Raw genomic sequence first — 22,536 nt, 5'->3', positions numbered from 1 at the left:
GGATGTTCAGCAGTCAGTTGGAAGGCCTGGTCTTGCCAGAATGCACGCTCCTTGTTGTGTAGATAGTTGTGTAATAATAGTTAGGGAGAACATGCTGTAGGCCTGTAGAAAAGTTGTAAATCCTCTATCCTCCAATGGAAAATGGTTGAAAGTCACTAGCTATCATTTTAGCCAGCTCCTTGTTTGTCTGGCGTCATTAGTTTTGGAATATATGTGCTTATACATGGTAATCCATGGTCTGTACGGTGTTCTCCACACAGTAATGTTAATGTAGTCCATGACGGAGGTGACAAGGCTGTCGATGTCCTCCCCGTGGTCCCACACGTGGCTCGTACCCCAGGACAAGTTGTACCGGGTTGTGGTCTGGAGGGGTGATTAACAATATGCCTCTTTTGTTGGCATATACTAAGTCCAACGTTTTATTGTCTGCTTTAATGGTAAATGATAATGATGAAGGGTTCTTCAAAGTCAGTCAACTTTAATTTCATCTCACCATATAAAAGTGAAGAACTGGTTATAAGCAATGGATTCAGCGACATCACTGTAATATAAAATATTACAAGTATATAAATGGTAGGTGCAAATAAAAAAACTCTCAATAACAATATATATTACACATTGTACAGTACAATGATCATTGTTGAAATCTGACCTTGATGGCTCATTAAGCTCATTTGCACATCCACATTATTTACATCCTAGTTTTCTACACATCATACTGTAATTTCCTTGTCACTGTATTTGTTTTTATTTTTATCTCCACTTTAGTCTTCACCAACATTTTATCTTATTTATATTAAACTTAACTTGCCATTTGTATGTGTACAGCAAAGAAAGAACTTCATTCTACAGCGATATGTCATTTCTTCCATACACATGACCAACACAATCGTTGAATAATTCAGTTTAAGAAAATATGACCGTTTTGGGAATACATTAAACCTGGCTCTGCAGAATCTCTTCTTGGATGGGAGGATCTGAGGGGTGAGAATACTGCAGACCCTGCGAACACTGCTTACGGGATGGGTCCTGAAGTGAGGGGAGAGGCACTCCAATAATAATCTTCAGTAAAGAAATATAAGAAAACTAATTCTTCTGAATAATGAAATACAAAACATATTAGGAAACTGTCCTCTGCAATATAACTAACTTGACTACTTCTACTTGTTTTTCCCCAAATGCTGAAAAAAAAAAAAAACATTAGTTCATTGGCCAGTATCCCGGTAGACACCAAATTTGTTAAATTAACACTGTGTGACCTCTGAATTTGAACACTTTGCACAGTTCAGTGTCATTTAACAATACAGTACCTTACATTACCTACAGTAATAGCAGCATTGTGTTATTAGCATTTGTGCTGTTCATTTACTGTAAAAAGCCTGGCCAGGCAAGTCTATATGTCAGACACCAGTGGGTGCTGGGGGGAGTCTTCATCAGTCCACCACAACACCAACCTATATTTTCAGTAGTATGTGTGCAGAGCACCAGTGGATGAGTAATATTAAGTGACAGGTCATGCGCAATGAATGCGCCATGTGATCGGTCATTTGCCTGCTGAGCCAGACTAAAATGATAGCAATTGAGCCTGAACACACCAAGATTAGTATCCTGTATCCAAGCCAGCGCCATTTATTCCTTATGTCTTTATCGACATGTTTGGTGTCTTCCCTGGCTTTATAAACGTGCCAGTATGGTTAATACATTGGCAGATGGAGTGCCTGTACCATTTTGGCCAAGACCCAAAGCCCACCCCCTGCCATATATCTCATTGGTCTCTGAATGCACCTCTTATGCAAAACTTATTTAGGCCTACTTAAAAAAAAAAAAAAAAAAAAAAAGACATACCTGACAATAGCTAAACATCTTAACCCTTGTGCCCTCTTCAGGCATTTTTTTTTTTTTTTTTGCCAATCATTCTGGTTGTGTTAGAGCGTGTGGCATGAATTTCTCTACGAAATCATATTTCTAGCCAAATATTTGAAATCCAGTTTTTTTTTTTTTAAACTCTTACATGTCTCTGGGGATGCACACCTCTGGCACTCATGTACATGTATAAAATCATCAATATATATATATATTTTTTCCTAAATCACAACTTACCTTTCATAAATCACATAATGAACTTGAGCCATTTACAAAATGATCACATATTCAGTAACGTCAGGACTTTAATGAACAAGGGTTTACACTTACTTACAGCCCAGAAATTGAACAAACCCTTTGAGGTCTGAGGTATTATGTTGTTAGCACAATGACAGTATTTCGTGCCAAATGTAACGTTTTATTAAACACATTTAAAAAAACAAATCAAGTAGTATTGGTAGCATGTTGGTTCAAAGAGTTTAATGCTGCCACTTCACTCAAAAGAACACCCAATTTCCAGTTCTGGACTACTGAATTGTATGATAGGATGTGATTCTGAACTGGATTTAAAAAAATGCTATTTCAAATTATGAGTCACTACTCTAGAGAACAGTTCTGCTCTTTGTCTTTGGCCTCCTTGGACATAGAGGTCACTTCAACCATTACTGCTCCAGAATGGGGTAGACCAGTTTTCATTATATGCCTCTGCAAATGTTTTATCCAGTCCTCTTGAACAGAAAGTGGACCCTGAAACACCAAATCACAAAACCTGCACAGAAGAACAGGTCAATCAGAAAATCCATAATCCAACAGTTTTATGTAACCTTTTAAAATGAGCTATTTGAACATAGAGAATATTACTGACGTTATCTATAAACCAAAAATCCAGAAGAAATTGATGGGCCTGTTTGGGTTTCGGTCAGAGGAGCGAAATGTGTCCTCTGCTTTCAACCCAAAACCCTTAGTGAGCAGTGGAAAAGTGTGTGGGGACGGTGCTTTGCTCAGTGGCACCTCTGTGGCACCTTGGCGGCTCGGGATTCAAACCAGCAACCTTTTGATTATGGGGCCGCTTCCTTAACCACTAGATCATGGGGCAGGCCCATGGTGCATCGAGTGAAATTAGCTGACAATTGGGATTTTTTCACATATAAGCATGCTAAAGTGAACATGTTAGCATGCTAATGCTAGAACCAGAGGAGAGATCCAAATTTTTGCTAATGCTACAAGCAGGGGGTGTTTTAAAATGCTAACAACGCTAAAAGAAACTTTCCTATGGAGATTTGACCCTGTTTAAACATTAATAGCAGGGCTACTTGGATAGGTTATAAATGTAAAAGAACACATCATTAAGTATTACTTTTGATATATATCTTGTGTACGTGCTCCAGTATGAGCCACAATAAGTGCCAAAAAAGGGACTATAATTAAAACAAAGAACTAAAACCTTCTCACCATTGACAACCCAGGTGTAAATGTCGAGCTTGACAAGGTCTAGAAGTCGACATTAAATATAAACTGCTCAAAACACTAAAGGGAATACAAGAATAAGACATCCTAGATCTGAGTGAATGAAATATTCTTATGAAATACTTTGTTCTTTACACAGTTGAATGTGCTGACGAAATCCCACAAATTATCAATGGAAATCTAATTGATCACTTAACCATGGAGGTCTGGATTTGGAGTCACACTCGGTGAAAAACACACTACAGGATAATCCAACGGTCATGCTGCAGGAAACATCAGTCTTCTCCTGAGCTGGAAGTTATTCCACAGTCGGACACTAATGCTGGGTATGAGATGAATGAGGGACGAGATGACTCCATCATTTCGGAAACTGTCCGAAGGGACATAACGGTGGCTCTGGAAGTTTTTGATGGCAGGCTGGCTGCACAAGGAGAGACAATTGCTAATCTCAAATGTTCTGCGATTGATCATGGTGGTAAGATAACCGAGCTCCAAGCTAATGTTAGCATGCTAACAGGACAGGTCGATTACCTGTCCAGGAGATGTGAAGACCTGGAAAGTCGCTCCAGATGGAATAATGTTCGCTTGGTGGGACTACCCGAGGGTAACTGGGTGAGAAACCTGTACTGGATCGTGCCCACCATACCTTACATCCCAGATTTCTTCTTTGTTCAACCTTATATTGAAATTTAGATTTTGTGTGTAGTTATTTTTTATGAAGATATACTGTGCCAACTTTTAGGTATTGTGCATGTGAATTAATATTGCCGGTGTGTTCAAGTTGTAGGTTTATGTTTCGTTTACTAATCCGGTATTCCTACTGAGGGTTAGTGTCATTTGTTATTCAGGGTTAGTTTTATTATATTTATTTTTGTGCACGGTTATTGGATTTACAATTTGTTACTCTTCATTAGGAACATCTTGTAGTGATGGGCAGTTGGTTACTTGCTAAGAAGATGGTGTGTTATGGGGTGGGTGGTGCGCCTCCAGTTTTGGAAGAGGTGTACTGTAGTATCTGACCCTAATGGGAGATGTGTTATTGTTACTGGCCAAATTCATAATACTTGTGTGGCTCTAATCAATATATATGCCCCGAATTAAGACAATGAGCGTTTCTACAAACGTCTCTTTCAATGATTCCCGATTTGTCTTCACATTATCTAATATTAGGGGGTGACTTCAATTGCTGGCTTAATCCCCACTTGGACCGCTCTTCTTCTGCAGTTTGTGCTCCTTCTAGGTCGGCTATGGTTATTTTATCTTTTATGAAAGAATATGCTGTTTCTGATGTCTGGTGCTTCTTTAATCCTACTAAACGGGAATAGTCCTTTTTTCTCAAGTTCACCATACATTTACACGTATCGATCTTTTCTTGGTGGATAAATTACTCGCATCTATATCAGACCTTAAATATGATGCCATTGGCTTATCAGACCATGCATCAATCTCAATTAATATATTTTTCAAAAAACATAATTACACTAGAACACCGTGGCGACTTAATACTCCGCTTCATTTCACGACAGATTGACTCATTTGTTAGCTTGAATAAAACCCCTGACATATCAGCATCTCTGTTGTGGGAAACCCTGAAGGCTTATATAAGGGGGGAGATTATCTCTTACTGGACCAGATGGACTTCCTTGTGAATTTTTTAGAAAGTTCTGGGATAAACTCGCCCCATTATTAACATGTTTAATGAATCTTTTGACTGGCTGCCACCATTTCACTCCTTTCGTCCTAGCGCCCAATCAGCTTGTTGCTGATTTTAAACTGTTAGCAAAATTGTTGGCTTTAAGACTGGAACCTACCCTTCCGAGCATCATCTCTGCAGACCAGACAGGACTTATCCGAAATAGACACTCTCACCTTAGATGTCTGTTTAATACAATTTATAACACTCCGGATCCCGAATATCACTGGATGCTGAAAAGGCTTTTGATAGAGTGGAATGGCCCTATCTTTTTCATACACTGGTGGAGGTTTGGCTTTAAAACAAACTTCACATTTACATTTACATCATTTATCAGACGCCCTTATCCAGAGCGACTTACAATCAGTTGTTACAGGGACAGTCCCCCTGGAGCAACATAAGGTTAAGTGTCTTGCTCAGGGACACAATGGTAGTAAGTGGGATTTGAACCTGGGTCTTCTGGTTCATAGGCGAGTGTGTTACCCACTACCTCAATCTTTGGTTGATGATCTATTGTGGTCAAAAGCTGGCATTCACTGTTTTAAAGACCTATACATAGACAATGTCTTTGCCTCTTTCTCAAAACTGCTTCATAACTATTCTCTTCCTCAGCATCATTTCTTTAGATACTTGCAGGTGCATAGCTTTGCTCATCATACTTTTCCCACATTTCCCAGTCTACCCCCAGACTCTGTTTTAGATGACCTTCTTAAATTACCAACTCCATCTCTTAAAGGTTTCTTATATTTATAATCAAATTATTAATTCATGCACTAATCCACTAACCCCTCTGAAGACACTTTGGGAGGAGGATTTGGGACCGGAAATTCATGATGAGGTTTGGGAGGAGGACAAATTTCACTGTGTGCACCATGTGCTGTGCTGCTGTGTATCACAAGTGACAATCCCTTCACCTTAAGGTGTGGTTGTCACCAATCGATGAAGACGTCAGTCCATTGTGTGACCGATGTCAGCAGTCCTCGGCCAATATTATTCATATGTTCTGGCTTTGCCCTTCTTTACACCAGTACTGGACCGAGATATTTGACATGTCAGAAGTTTTGGAGGAAAAGAGTAGAGCCCAACCCGCTTGGGGCATTGTTTGGGGTTTTCTCCACACCTCCTTCATGGTCTGCTCATCAAAGGGACGTGCTGGCCTTTTCTACCTTACTGGTGAGATGATTAATTATGACAAACTGGACATTCTCTCAACCTCCCAGCCAAATTCACTGGATATGGGATAATCTTTATTACGTTAAACTGGAAAGGATAAGACTTTCACTTAGGGGTTCCCTTAAGACATTTAAATTTCCCTTCTGTTCCTGGGTGATAAAGTTAATGTGTGTGGGTGGAGCTCTGCAGTGGTGGTTTTCATTTTTATTGATTTATTTTGTATAGGTTGATTGCATCTGCCAACTCCTGGACAGTCTGTGGTGCACCATGGTGTTGGTGGAGTAAGACATGATGTCCCAGTGCTCAATTGGATTTAGGTCTGGGGAACAAATACCTTCGTCTTGCAGGTATTGCTGACACACTAGCATTGTCTTGCATAAAGGGGGCACCAAAGGGCCAATCGCACCAGCATATGCTTTCACAAGGGGTCTTAGGTCATCTCAGTACCTAATGGAAGTCAAGCTACCTCTGGCGAGCACATGGAGGGCTGTGTGGCCCCTCAAAGAAATGCCACCCCACACCATTACTGACCCACTGCCAAATCGGTCATGCTGGAGGATGTTCCAGGCAGCAGAATGTTCTCCATGTTGTCTCCAGGCTCTGTCACATGTGCTCAGTGTAAACCTGCTTTCATCTGTGAAGGGCACAGGACACCAAAGGCAAATTTGCCAGTCTTTGTGTTCTCTGGCAAATGCCAAATGTGCTGCACAGTGTTGGGCTTTAAGCACAACCCCTACCTGATGTTGGGCCCTAATACCACCCTCATGGAGTCTATTTCTGACCGTTTGAGCAGACACATGCACATTTGTGGCCTGCTGGAGGTAATTTTGCAGTTGTCCTCCTGTTCCTGCTAGGTTGTTGCCCTTCTACGGCCTCCTCCATGTCTCCTGATGTACTGACCTGTCTCCTGGTAGCGCCTACATGCTCTGGACACTACGCTGACAGACAACAGACCTTCTTGCCAATGCTCGCATTTCTGTGCCATCCTGGATGAGCTGCACAACTTGAGCCACTTGTGTGGGTTGTAGACTCTCATGCTACCACTAGAGTCTGGGGAACGAATATCTTCATCTTGCACCACCAGCATTCAAAAGTGACCAAAACATCAGCCAGAAAGTATAGGAACTGAGAAGTGGTCTGTGGTCACCACCTGCAGAACCACGCCTTTATTGGGGATGTCTTGCTAATTGTCTATAATTTCCACCTTATAATTTCTATTCCATTTGCACAACATATGAAATTGAGCGTCAATGTAGCTTCCTAAGTGGACAGTTTCTGTCTGAAATCAGTTTGATTTCACAGTAGTGTCTTTGACTTGGAGATACATGGTGTTGTCCCTTTATTTTTTGAGCAGTGTATCTTTGTATATCTAACAATCTGGCCATAAAAAAAAAAAAAAAAAACACCCCAAACCGAACTACAATAATAACACGTTCCGAATTTTTTTTTGGGGAATTGTCCACAACCTAGTAGACCCCATTGGGACAAGCCATGTGGAAAAGACATGGCAAGACATCCTGATCTGTGTCTCAACCATATAAGCGCAAAGAAACATGTTTCTTTACCCACTTTTCCAAATTTGGTTCCGATTTGTGGACAATTGTGTCACCTTCAGCCTGGTTTCTCCTATGTTTCTGTGTGTTACAAGTGCTTGGCATGGTGGACTTCAACGTAACTTTTTTTTTTTGTGCTTTTGTCTTGGTTTTCCAGACCCCTGTTGGTGACATTGACACATCCGCCTCGACCCCTGGCTCGCTGGATCCTTGCCAAGGGTCTCACAATACGATACATAGGTCATGATATAATGTGATACTGTACTGTATTCAACAGGTCACTGAGAATGCAATGTTTTGCAATTTCACTCTGCCTGAAATGCCAGGCAGTAACTCAAACCACCCTGTTGTACAGCGCCATCTACAGGAGTCACATGCACACTGAAGAAAACACTCAAAAGCACCACCCCGTGGACTATATTTGTAATGTCCCTGTACCAATACAATACCACTGCATTAAATATCGCAATATGTTGCTGTATTGCTATTTAACAGCTGCAACAGCTTTCCGCAGTGGGGTAAAAACATGTTCCCAGGACAATAGTAAGTGGCTCTGGTATACTGGCTGGTATACCCAATTATAATATTATATTATATAGCAAGGCAGATTTATTTGTATACTGTACCTGCAGGTCAATCGATAGAGTTCTTCAGGTGAATTTGATGAAAAGATCTTTTTCTTGGTCCCAGACCTGCACCTCTGCTTTCTTTGTTTACAATCATATCCTGAAATTAAGATAAAAAAAAAAAGACTTCTGACCATTGTATGGTCACTGGCATGACACCTTTTTTGGGGTAGAATGATTAAACATGAATGATTTGAGAAAAAAAAAGATTTTTAAGTTTTGTAAAATCCACCTAGGATCCAATTACACACTCAGGCCCAAATATATAGATAAAGATTTTATGAAAGCCATTCCAGCCAAGATCAGGTCTAAGAGATGCACCCTGAAAGAGATGAATCAAGGCCAAGGCAGTGATGTATGGGGGAGAAATCTAACTTAATTTCCATAGCACTTTTCATACCACATGATTTTCATACAGCAAGAATTTAAAATTATGGAGAAAAGAGCAGAGGAAGCGAAAGATTAGGGTCACAGAAAAGATCAAATTAAGTATTACATCTAAATATTATAAGTATAAATTATATAAAACTATAAATAATAGGATCAAACAAATCAAGAAACATTGTTTTAATGTGCAGACAGACCCCAGACTGTAAGAGATTTGAGATATTATAAATGAACAGATTTGTTCTACTCCCAAAATAAACTAAACACTGCAATTAATCAAATGTAGTTTCAACAATTTATTTCAAATATTAATTTATGGAAACCTACTTGCATATATTAACTTTTTTTTGGCTTTTTCCAATATGTGTGGATTTTGCCATTAAAAAATTGGGCACCATTTAATTGGGCACCATTGGGCACCATTTTCCAATCCCAGAAAAGGCATAGTTTTAGTAAATTACAATGACATTCATGCCTGAGTACGTAAACCTGGGACTGCAATCAACCAGTCATATACCAATGAATTAAGAGAGGATTGACTTACTTGTACCATTATGTATGGCAGCTCTTTTCCGTCGTTCATAAGCTCGGAGGTGATTGGACAAACTAATGCCACTGTGAAATGTTGTGTTACAATGGACACACACTTTTCCATTCAATTCTGCTTTTTCTGGACAGAGAAAGAGCACAAATTAAAGAGCAGCATCTCAATACAAGCATTACAAAACACTAGAGGTGTGAACCTTCACTGGTCTCACGATTTGATTACGATTATCAGTGCCTTGATATCGATGCATCGCAATGCATCCATGAAATACGACCTTCGTCTGCCCCAGACTTCGAGAATTGCCAGACCCCCTTGAAACCACGAAAAAACCCCGACTGGAACTTCCTGGCCATGACCTCTGCCTGCTCCTGACCTTGAGCCTGCCTGATCCTTCGGTTAAGACGTGAATCCATGCCCCCCTACCTTCCTGCCGACCAATACGTCCATTCCACAAGTCCAAAGATGTCGGACCACCCTATTAGAACCCTTCTTCAGAGCGACTTAAAATCAGTAGTTACAGGGACAGTCCCCCCTGGAGACACTCAGGGTTAAGTGTCTTGCTCAGGGACACAATGGTAGTAAGTGGGGTTTGAACCTGGGTATTCTGGTTCATATGCGAGTGTGTTACCCGCTAGGCTACTCCACCCTTTCGAACTAACGCTCCAAACCCCAGTCAGGGAATCGGACTGTTAATTCCTCCACAGCCAAAAACATGCAGGAGAATATGAAATCGCACAGAGCAGTTTAGTGAGTCCCTCAGAGGGAGATATTTTAAACAGTATTCTTTACAGAATTCCAATTTTTTTTTTCCAAATTCAACTGAATTAACTAAACATCCCATTTTACACGACTTATTTACAACTTTGGGACTGTGTACAGTTAAAGCGCGGCGCTGTTTTCCTAAATGTCGTGTCGTAGATCTCTGGACACTCAGAAGAGGGTCCGTTTCTCCTCCGTTCCCGCTTCGTGTGTGTGTGTGTGTGTGTGTTTCGAAGTGGCAGAAAGAAAACGCGGCCGCTGGGGTTCTGTTTGCTGCGCGGCGTGCTCTATAGATCAGGCCACCACAGTCACTACTGGCACTACTTTTTTAACGAGAACCTTTATGCCGCCGCCAGAAAATCCCCAAGCAACATCATTATGATGGGATCGATTATGTTCTGCACTGCATCGATGCAATGTGTGCACTGCGATGCATCGATTATACGATTATTTTCAACACCCCTACAAAACACTGTATTCCTGGAGTTTTAATTGTAGGACTATTTCTATCAGGGACCTGCACAACACACGATCATGCTGTAAAAATAATAATCAGAGTGTGAAAGTGTATCATTGTGTATATCATGTTAACCAGTGTTGGGCATGTAGGGATTGGTGATTTTGTTAATAGATCACATAGATTATTCTAAAAGTACTGTATTGTAAATACTTCTTTGTTTCCAAATAAAAGAAAAGTAATGAAAAGAAAAGTGTGTGCGCGCACATAGACAGGGGGGAAAAAAAAAAAAAAAAAAAAAAAAAGGAAAAAGTGGTGGCCTAGTGGGCAAGGAAGTGGAACAGTCCCCACACACTGCTTCCTGGGCACCTTTCAAAGCTGCCCACTGCTCACCAAGGTGATTGTTAAAAATGGACTACATATTTCATAGTGTCATCGTGTGTTGTGCTTCTCAAATCACTTCACAAATCCTGCGTTTGGTTTACTAGGGCCTGATGTAGATTTTTCTGTAGATTTGCTTAAATCAGAACCAAACGTTTTATATATAATAATAATAATAATAGCCCTAAATGTACATTGATTAAGGGGACCTTAGTGGCACTTCGGCGGTATGGAATTTAGAACGTGAAAGTGAAGTGATTGTCATTGTTAAACACAGCAGCACAGCACACAAAAAGAAATGAGTCCTCTGCATTTAAAAACCACCCTTAGTGAGCAGTGAACAGGCCCGGGGAGCAGTGTGTGGGGACTGTAATTTGCTCAGTGGCATCACAGTGGCAGCTTGGTGGTTCAGGATTAAAACTGCCAACCTTTCGATTACAGGTCACTGCCCTCGGATACAAGTACGCTTCCTTACCTGCTAGGCCCCAAGCATACATTGGTAGATAGCAGTCAATCTGCCCTTTACGTGGATGTGTGACATGTACAGGTCTGTACAGGAAGTGAATCCGGAAAGTATTCACAGCACAGAAAAGTTCATACGAAGTCAGAGAGACTAGATTGTACTTGTTTTGTGACCCCTAACGGGAGAACCAGGAAGCTCAGCCTATAAAGTTGAAATAAGAGAACCAGTCAAGTCAAACACATCTAGAATTGAATAAATGGACTCCTACCTTTTCCTGCTGCCTGACAAATACTTTTAACTTCATAACATTTCCTCTTCTTAAGCATTCCAATGAGATCACTGGAAGGGGAAAATTTTCCTACTTCCTTAGATGGTGTTGGGCTGTCCCATGCCTTGTCTCCCAAAAAGACCCTTTGATCTCTGGAACCTTGGAAACTGTTGAGGTGCTTTTTTCCATATGTTGAAATGGATGAGAGGAAGCGATCATTGCCAGTACTAATACGCTTTGAGGTCATGTGCTTCAGCTGAAATGCCTCTACTCTCTGATTAAACTCTTTTTTGTTACTCATCAACTGCTTTAGCATCTCCAGTGGAGATTTGATGGTTGAAGTGCATGCCTTTCCCAGTCTCATGAGATGTCCTCGTGCATGATTGGAAAGTCCTCTCCTTGATTCCAAGCAGTCCCCACACAGCGGACAAGTGAGATCAATTTGTAGATTGGCTTTCTGTGCTGTAAGAAATAAAAAAGTTTTAGGTTAGCAATGTTTTTTTAATTACCATTAGTCTAAAATGACTATGGCTAGGCAGCAGTTCAATGACTTATTTCAAACTTATTTCAAAGGTCTGTGCTGTAATTATGCATTTCCTTACCATTTACTGCTACTTACAATCAGTAGTTACAGGGACAGTCCCCCTGGAGCAACTTAGGGTTAAGTGTCTTGCTCAGGGACACAATGGTAGTAAGTGGGATTTGAACCTGTGACTCTGTAGTCTTCTGGTTCATAGGCAAGTGTGTTACCCACTAGGCTACTACCATCCCTATGGTGTATATGCGTAGTCTAAAGATTTCAAATACCAGACAACGGTCACTATCACTCCACTCGCAAAGTAGCACAAATTAAGAGAGACTGTAGATCTCTTTAGGTAGGGAGGACAGATGATTACCACAGTGGCTGGGAGGGAAAAAATAGAGCAGAATAACAAAAGATGTTGCAATTGCAATAGTCCAATTGGATGGACTATTGAGAGAAGCGCACTTTGGGCTTGATTTACAATGATTATCATGCAACCTAAGCATAAGGTTATCTTAACTTGTAAAATTTTTGTTTCTTGTTTGTACACTGAAATTAATTGATTGGAAAACATTACCTGGCGCATTTGGTGGTGCATTTTCAAGATGCATTCCATCACTCCTTTCATCTTTTTCTGCTTTCTGGCATGAACTTTCTCTTTCATGAGATCTCCGTTTCTTCAGCATTCCAATGAGATCAATTGTAAGGGCACATTTTCCTACTTCCTTAGTTGAAACCTGTTGGTCATGTAGTTCATCTCCTAGAAAGACTGTCTGCTCTCTTCTACTTTTGCAATGGTTCTGTAGCTTTGTAGCATATGCTGATATTGATGAGAGAAAGTGATCCTTGCCAGTCCTTATGCGTTTTGCAATCCCTGGTTTCTGGTAAAGTAACAGTACTCTCTTATGGAACTCTTCCTTGTTACTCATCAGCTGCTTAAGCATTTCCAGTGGAGATTTGATTGTTGCTGAAGTGCATGCCTTTCCTAGCCGTTTTAGATGACCCCGTGCATGATTGGACAGTCCTCTACTTGATTCCAAACAGTCCCCACACAATGGACAGGTGAGATCCATCTGTAAATCTCTGTTCTGTGCTGTAATAACCAAAAGAAAAATTTATTTTGAATAAAACAAAAAAAAAAAAAAAAAACTAGGGCTGAGCAGAGAAATTTAAACTGTAATCAGATTCTGCTATAAAAAATCGAATTATGAACAGTTAAACATTCAATATTTAATCAATGCAATATAAAAAGGACTTGCTTAAATAATATATAACAATATAATAACTGTCATGAAAAATTACAATCCTGATACCAACACACAAATACATGTATGTATGCATTATATGAATATGTATGAATGGTAGTTGTGAAAAAAGGTTTTGTGTGTCTAGTAGGTGGGATTTGAAAGTTATTAAAACTGTTAAAGGGGCTTTCCAACTTCAATGTTAAACAGTATAGTATAAAAAAAACAAAAAAAAAAACAGATTCTTTCACTAGTCTGTGTACCCTATCCTGCCTATGCTTATAAAAGCTTGTAGAAACCTCCATTATAAGGCAAAAAAAAAAAAAAAAAAAAAAAAATCCACAAAGAGCCCTAAACTAACACAAGATGAAAGGACTTATATGCTTTAATCTGCCAAACATATAAACTTTTTTCCAAATAAGGTGCCACCTGAGCTGCCAGAACAATAAATAATTTATAAAAAACAAAGAACACCACAAATCAGATAATTTCTCTCTTTCGCTCCCCCTCCCCCCCTTAGTGGTAACACACTCGCCTATGAACCAGAAGACCCAGGTTCGAACCCCACTTACTACCATCGTGTCCCCGAGCAGGACACTTAACCCTGAGTGTCCCCGGGGGGGGGGACTGTCCCTGTAACTACTGATTGTAAGTCGCTCTGGATAAAGGCGTCTGGTAAATGCTGTAAATGTTCAGACACTTTTCCTTGCAGTGCTCCTGGCTCTTTTCTTTAATGCTATGTTGCCTGCTGCAGAAAACAGCCGCTCAGACGGTGTTGATGTGGCAGGGATGCAGACGTAAGAAGTGAAGTGATTGTCATTGTGAAACACTGCAGCACACGGTGACAAGGAAATGTGTCCTTTTAACAATCCGGGGAGCAGTGTGTGGGGACAGCAACTTGGTGGATCGGGATTCGAAACGGCTTCCTGTCATGGCTGCCCACTGCTCACTAAAGGTGATTGGTTAAAAGCAGAGGACATTTCGTTGTGTGCATGTGTGCTGTGCTGCAGTGTTTCACAATGACAATCACTTGTCTTTTCACCAGCGCCCCACTTGGCTACGCGTGACGCCTAATCCAGAGCGAGCGCTGTAGACCAGGAGTCATGCAAAGTCTGTTTTAGCGCATAAAAAAAAAAAAACGTGTTTTTAAATCGATTTTTATTGATTTAATCCATTCGTAGTTTCAGCCCTACTTTATTAATCTGTTATTAGTCTGGCTCGCTGTACTTGTTTAAAATGCCTGGTTTATTAAAATTGGATAAAGTATGAGAAACGGGAGGTAGCATTACCCCACATGATGTCACCATTCCAGTTCAAGCCATCTGAGCTGTCCTTCTCTGAATGGCGGACGGAGCAGAGTGACCAAAGCACTCTTTACATCTATCATCATTTCTAGCCCGTGCAGGGGAACTCTCAGAACTCTCCCCGTGCAGGGGAACTCTCAGTAGGGTCAATAACGTGACATATGCTGTCGGCTGTATTTAAGTAAAAAACAAACAAATAAATTAAAACAAAAGGTTTAAATGTCCAGAAATAAACTATCTACATGTAGTATCTCTCCAACATATGTACGCACTTCAACTTTTGGAAAAAAAAAAAAATTATAATAAATTCTGTAACTATTCTGTAATTTCATGTGGTGATTCCATCCAGCCATGACTGCTGTTCTAAAAACTTTTCAAATAATTCAAAGTCTACTACAATTTAGTTTCTGCCATATTTGGCATAATTTACCAAGTATTTGCTGTTAGACACTGCTCAAAAAATTAAAGGAAACACTTAAACAACCCAACAAGCAACACTGATTGACACTCAAATTCATATGTTGTTGCGCAAATGTAACATTAATAATAAGGTGGAAATTAGACAATTAGCAAGACATCCCCAATAAAGGCGTGGTTCTGCAGACCACTTCTCAGTTCCTATACTTTCTGGCTGATGGTCACTTGTGAATGCTGCTGGTGCTTTCACTCTAGTGGTAGCATGAGAGTCTACAACCCACACAAGTGGCTCAAGTAGTGCAAATTTGAACCTGGGTCTTCTGGTTCATAGACGAGTGCATTACCCACTAGGCTACTACCAGCCACTACTGTTGAAATTAATCAGGGGAGCGCGGACTGAACACAGAATGTTCTGTTCATTGTAGCATAGCAGGTACAGAAGTGGACCTGTAATCAGAAGGTTTAGTTTTAATCACCGAACAATTAAGGTGCCACTGAGGCACAACTGAGCACAGGACCGTCAATGGACAATCACTTCACTTTCAAAGCGTCCATACAGCAGTACGAGACCTTAACTCTATTTGGAAAAAAAATCATCTGACCATGTTGAAAATGTATGGCATGCATTGTGATGCATCAATATCGAGGCACTGATAATTGTAATGGAATCGTGAGGCCAGTGAAGGTTCACACCTCTATATGCTACTACTACCCACTTGAAACGCTTGATCTAGTGGCTCCAGCCCTGGTTAAATGACATTATTAGTGCTGCCAGACATGAATGTAGGAGAGCAGAGTGCAGGCAGAAAAGGGATAAACTGCAGATGTCATTTGAATGATTGAGTGCTATCAAAACACTGTAAAAACTGAAAACAGTACGACCACTTATTAAAAAACATGGTCTGGACCCTTCAATTCACCCAAATTTTCATGTCAAACATTTAGAAGAACGTTGTTTTAAATTCAACTAACTGCATTTTTAGAAAATAATGATTGTCATTTCCAAGCCAAATGAAGCCAATCCTAATAAAATACTGTAGTCTAAAACAAGGTTTTTCAGATTCACTGTCATATCTGAACAAAATGATTTTAATATTAAGTAATTAACATACCCATCTAAGAACCAGAAGACACAAAGTCGCAGTAATTCCCTTACTACCTTTGTGTCCCTGAACAAGACACTTAACCCTGAGTGTCTCCAGAGGGACTGCAGCTGTCTGTACTGACTGTGAGGTCATCTGGATAAATATTGTTAATGTAAATTGTCCACCAAAACACTAACCTTCATGTGAAGCCAAAGATGAGTCTTTGGGTACAGTAGCCAGCCTCTGATTGACTTGTGCTACTGATGCAGGAGAGACATTTGGACTCTGTACCTCCTTGGTCAGATCTCCTGGTTCGGGACCTGATAGTCCAGCTCCTGACTCAACCCCTTTTGTGTAGTGAGGTAAGCAAATGCTGGAGTCAGAGTCTTCAAACAACTCTTCCTGAGAATCGCTTTCATTTTGTAAGCCAGAGTCTTCTGCACACATTTCAGAGGAAATTTGATTTGCCAGGTAATCAGGCAATCTTAAAGAATAGTTTTCCTGTGGTTCCAATGTGCCAAACCTTACAGATTCCATATTCATGTTATTGAGCAACCTGACGTTCTTTGTTCTAGGCTGATGAATTGGTACATCTGAAAATTCATCACGAGCCAGCAGGTTATTCTGCAAACCTGGCATATTCATTTTTAAATGAGACCGAGGGGCATCCTGCTTCAAAATGAAAAGGCTTTCTTCATCATGGTTCAAAGCATCACCAATGTGTTTTTTGGAGGATTCAGAACCTTCTGGAATGAGAGAGTTGTGTGTGGTATACTCACAAAAAATCTCTTCTGATTGGTATTCTTCACTATACACTGGGAGGTTTTTCAATCCAACAGATTCATCCTGGCAAGAATCTGGACTTCTTCTTGTGTAACCTTGCACAGAAATAAATGTCGACTGGCCCCCCTTGCTATTCTGTGTATTGCTCTTCTGTTCAAGTGAGTCAGAACAGATAAATGCTTTTTTTTCCTTAGACATTTCATTTGTGGCTTTCCACTTATACGTGTGTGGTTTTCCAACACGATTCTGCCCAGCTGGATGTGCAACCACTTTACGGTGTTTCTGACTTTTGTGGAAACCTTTGTACGACTGCCGAGAAGAGAATCCTGTACATACAAAGCCTGTCAAGTCAACTTCGGGTAGTCCTTTCATTTTCTGGTTTTTGGACATGTCATGCTCTGTAAATTGACGTTTCTTCAGGTCATCTTCAGTGTCTGCTACAAAGCCACACTTATTGGTGTCCTTTTGGTGAGCCTTTGCATTCTGGACTAGACTTCCAAGGCAGTTAGTTTTAAAAACACAGCAAGGACACAGCGACTCCAGCACCCTGCCTTCATATGTCTTATTGAGCCTATCCTGTCTTTCTTTGAGGACAGTCATTGGTCCTTCCTTGCATATTGATGAGTATGTACCCATTTGACACATTGGATCCAAATGACTATGCCTATGCAAATTAGCTTTCTCTTTAAATGTGACATTACATTTTGTGCAAGATAACAACAAGAACTCTTCACACCCAGAATCTGTTACTGGTGGTTCTTTCAGCAATGAATGCTCATCTGTCTCATGTATATTTGTATGTATTCTGCCATAACTACACCCCTCTCCCATTACTTCAGTTGTCATTTGTGCAGAACATTTCTCTTGGGACTGATCCCTTTCTGGAATAAGATTTAAATCAGATGAAGGATCATTTGAAATTCCTGCTAAAACAGGTTCATTAATGTCCTCCCAAAGAAACCTTCTGAACTCTTGCTGAGGATCCCACTTTAAATCCTCAGGATTGGGAAAATGTCCTAAAGCTTTAGATTCAATATTGCATCTCATTGTTTGGTCAGAGTGTCCATTTGTGGTGGTTACAGAGTGTGCCTCTGTGCTTTTCCTGGATTTTGGTCCATTCATTTGCCCTTTAGAAACACTGTAGGTCTTCAGCAATTTGGGTCTCAACCGTTTGAAAAGATCTTCTGATAGATCAGTCATAACAACCATATCCATTTTTCGTTTCCTTTTTCTTTCATTGTTTTTTTTAGGCACTTTTTTCCCCAAATCCTGGAAGGTACATTTTTGTCGCACTGGCCCCGGCACCACCTCATCATGTTTCAAATCTTCATTTATAATAACTGGTACTGAACTTGAAGCAATTATTCCCATCGAAGTGTCATCGCTCTTAACTAGTTTGCGTGACCTGGAGTTGTTTAGAAGCCTTTCCCCATCAGTCATGGGGAACTGAGACCGCTCAGGGCGCTTCTGGCTACTTTGTCCCTGAGAAAGGTCTATGCAGACTGATGTGGTCTCTTCATATTCTCCCACCTTCACATTCATTTGTAGATCTGTCATTTTCCTAGAGAAAAACAAAAAAAAATAAAAATTAATCTTGATATTGGCTTGTTGTGGAGTTTCCACCTTACATAATTCATACTGTTAAAATCATTCTGTTCAGTTTTAATCCTAAAATTTGGAAGATAAAATGCCATTCTTTCCATTAAAGGTTACGCACTAAAATGACACCACTATAGTTTATGAATACTTTACTTTATTTTGCAGACGCTTTTATCCAAAGCGACTTACAGGAGGAAGACACCAGCAATTCTCATTTGATTTCTATAGAATTTTCAGTTTACAAAACTAAGAGCCCTGATAAGGCCTAACTTGTCAGCAAAGAGCATGCTCGGAGATTAAGTGCTAGATGAAGAACTTTTTTTTTTCATGTATTTATTTTGTGCAGTGTGTGTGCATGTGCTTGTGTAAGTGTTAGATATGTCTGAAATACTTTTTGAATAAGTGGGTTTTCAACTGCTTCTTAAAGGTGGAAGTAGTCTCATAGATATAATGTTTGTGTGCGTAACAGGTCTGTACTGAAAAAAAACACACAACTTCAAGTTTAACAAGCAGTTTTAAAAAACCTTATAAAAAAAAAAAACTGAAGGTTTTGTAGACATTTGAAACACTGTTAGCGCTACCAATTTAAATGAAATTTAAGGCAAATTATTACCCAGACGGATATTTATGTTATATTGAAATTGCATCAGGCATAATTAAAATATTAATACAATGGGCCACATTTGAACTCTTAGTACTGGCTATTATATGTTTAACAGCATTCAGTGACATTCTTGTCCCGTGCATTACACCATCTTAGTCGCTTTAAATTATTTATTGCATTATATTTGGTGCAATAGTTTTGTTTGAATGCTTGTAGAGTTGACAGAATATTATTGTGGAAGTTTGTTTTAACAAGTGAGACTAGTTTTCTGGGTCCCGTGCATCACATGGCAAGTTTTCAAACTGCTTAAATGGTTGTCAGAACTTTATAATGAAGTACCCAGCAGTCAGGGACAAGTATTACACACAGGTCACACTTGTTCATAGTTCTGAACACTAGTTATGGGGATAACGCAACGTGTGTTATCAAAATGTCCAACACCTCATTACCGTCTTAGCAGGAGTTTAGAAAACCAACTGGCTTTTACTCCGCTGTACTTCCCCTCAGACTCCAGCATGTCTGCACATGCATCAGAGTCTGGGGTGGCAAATCTTGGTTCGATTTCGATATATCCTTCAGCTCTGATAAAGTTCGGTGCCAAATACCTGTCATTACAGCTCAGGTAAGAACTCAGACCTTTACAAAGAGGGGAAGAGTACAGTGGAGGACTAGCAGGTAAAGAAATGGACTCTTAATCGAAAGGTTGCCAGTTCGAATCCTGGACCAAGGTGCCACTGAGCAAAGTACCGTCCCCACACACTGCTCCCCGGGCGCCTGTCATGGCTGCCCACTGCTCACTCAGGGTGATGGGTTAAAAGCAGAGGACACATTTCAAGGTGTCACTGTGTGTTGTGCTGCAGTGTTTCAAAATGACAATCACTTCACTTTCACCTCATTTGGAAAAAGGGAAAGCCAACCTGGACTTCAGAAGACAGGGTAGATCCACCCCCATTCTACATCAAGCATGACTGTGTTGAGAGGATGCACATCCTCATCTTCCTGAGCACCACAATCTCTGCAGACCTCTCCTGAGATGCTAGCACCACAGCGGTCATTCAGAAGGCACGGCAGCATCTGCACTTCCTGAGTGCGCAGGAGAAATAACATCAGTGAGAAGCTGCTCAAGCTTCCTTCTACTAGAGGTGAACATTCACTGGGCTCATGAGTCGATTACAATAATCAATGAATCGTAATGCATCCCATACATTTTCATCACGTTTTCAAATACAGAGTGTAGTCATGAAAAACCCTCCCCTCATTGAAAGAAACTCACAACTTCCACTGCCTCAACAGAGCCGAGGAAATAATCAGAGACTCATGGCCTGTTCAACCTCCTGCCCTCAGGGGTCATCACTGCACTAAATACACACAAACTCATATCATTACCAGTGTCTGACATTGTCAAATAACTCATGCAGAGCAATAATCTAAACTATATAATACGCGATTCTAAATATTACTCTGTTCTATTGTACAGACACACACACACACACATAAGCACAATGATACGGACCTATAAACTGCATGTCATTGTTGTCTATAACTTCATGTTCAGTACTTACCCAATATAATGGGTTGTACTGTGTATACAGTGTATAAAGTCTGCATTGTCAAGTAGCCCCTACAGTTTTGTTGTATATGTAGCATCCTGCTTCAGTACAATGACAAAGGCATTCTAACATCAAGGTGTCAATCATCCAAATTATCCAATTCTGTGCCTTGTTATCCCTATGCAGAATCACTGTTCAACTGTTTTATAATAGGAGGAGATCTGCTTAATTTTCCCTTTCAATAATGTTATATTAATGGAATTGTAGCTATTACAATGATTTATGATTGTTAATTTGTCCCATTAAATTTGGGAAGAACTGATATGTTGGATGTAAATAACTTTTGTGGTGCTGTATATAGCCAATTAGAATTGTGTCTATGTCCCAATATTTATAGAATGTACACAGATAATGATATAAAATCATTCTATTATAGAATTATTAGATTGTAATCCCCAAAGCAGCTGTAACAGATGGAGTGAATAACTATGGTGAAAGGTTTAGGGAGCCTGCCTGGACATTCTCTTGGTTTCGATATCTTGGTCAAAATTCGCATGCACACGGCACAAAAAAATGTGTGAAAGGTTTACTTCAAAACAAATGGACAGTTTGATTGGCCGACTTTTAGACCAACTGAGAAAGCTGCCATCTGATGACATTTTTCACAGAACTGCTGAAGCTATAGCTGTGTGTTCTGCTGAAGGACATCTGAAACAGCAGAATGACAAGAACAGTTCAGAGGTGAATGGAATTCCCTCATATCACCTGGGTGACTGGCAAGTTTTGATTATACAGATTATGATTATATAGAGCTGCAATGTGTATTCGGCAAAACCCTGATCAAAAAACAGTACTGATCATATGCAATGATGCAAGCCATTATGAAACATTAACCATTGTCTGATTAAAACAGCTAGCTGTCTGTCTCTCCCTCTCTCTCCTCATGTAGAGACAGTGTATGGATTCAGGCGGTTTTCTGTGATAAAGTATTAAAAGGCTCTGGATTACTAAACGGACTACTGGAATTCTGTATCCTCTTGTGTCCTATATCTAAAAAAAAAACATGAAGTACCTTGCCGGATTGATTCAAACACAAATGAAAACGATGTCTACTGTACGTTTAATTGAAAAACCCTCAAACTGATTAAATAAGACAAAACTCACCCTTTTGTAAAATGCGAAGGCACGTTTCACATGCTACGTCGCCATCCTTTATGTGCCGCCATTTTGGTTGATGTCTTATGGAACGGACCATTTCATATTTTCATATGGGGGTGAGACATAAACCCACTAATAATAACTGGAATTACGAATGTATAGTCTTCATTTCCAAAACAGCTATGCAGTCTATAAACTTTAATGCCCCAAGGTAGTATTAAACATACAACAATTGTTGTAATTCAATATGTATTTTCATTCGCAATATAGATTATGCTGGTTTTAAACGGCAACGCCCTCTGCAGAACGTCACTTCCTGTGGCCGTTCTCCTGGCGCCAGTGTAAAGCGGAGTACGTTCTACTTCTGCACTTCCAAATCATCCAGCATGATAAAAATAAAAATTGTGCAAGCACTTCCAAATCATCCCAGCATGATAAAAATAAAAAAACTTCCAAATCACCCAGCATTTCTAACTATCATAAATGTGCAAGCGATATTCCGCAGAATGGGTGCAATTTTCTATGAATTTAACTACTCAATACTTGTACTGGTCAATCTCAGGCAGCTTCATCAGAATCAGAATCAGGATAATTCTTTAATTTTATACAAGGTTTTGAAACCAAAGAGGGTT

At 40.0% G+C, this 22,536-nt stretch overlaps 1 protein-coding gene across 2 annotated transcripts; it reads right to left on the bottom strand.

Moving 5' to 3' along the window:
• Positions 1-1,889: 1,889 nt before the first annotated feature.
• LOC114768851 (uncharacterized) lies at positions 1,890-22,027 on the bottom strand. 2 transcript variants are annotated; one of them, XM_028961236.1, is made up of 8 exons: positions 21,911-21,983; positions 20,114-20,279; positions 16,408-18,554; positions 12,738-13,253; positions 11,638-12,099; positions 9,307-9,432; positions 8,376-8,475; positions 1,890-2,632 (listed from the first exon to the last, which is right to left on the bottom strand). In XM_028961236.1, exons 2-8 carry the CDS (start codon positions 20,146-20,148, stop codon positions 2,461-2,463), a joined length of 3,558 nt encoding a protein of 1,185 aa, XP_028817069.1. In that variant the 5' UTR covers positions 20,149-20,279; positions 21,911-21,983; the 3' UTR covers positions 1,890-2,460. The 2 variants fall into 2 exon arrangements, with proteins under 2 accessions (XP_028817069.1, XP_028817070.1); XM_028961237.1 differs by lacking the exon at positions 20,114-20,279 and having other exon boundaries at positions 21,911-22,027.
• Between the last annotated feature and the right edge of the window lie 509 nt (positions 22,028-22,536).

This window comes from Denticeps clupeoides, chromosome 19, assembly GCF_900700375.1.
Source record: "Denticeps clupeoides chromosome 19, fDenClu1.1, whole genome shotgun sequence".
Taxonomy (NCBI): Eukaryota; Metazoa; Chordata; class Actinopteri; order Clupeiformes; family Denticipitidae; genus Denticeps; species Denticeps clupeoides.
Note: the sequence above shows the minus strand (reverse complement) of the source record. Positions and strands in the feature narration are given on the sequence as shown.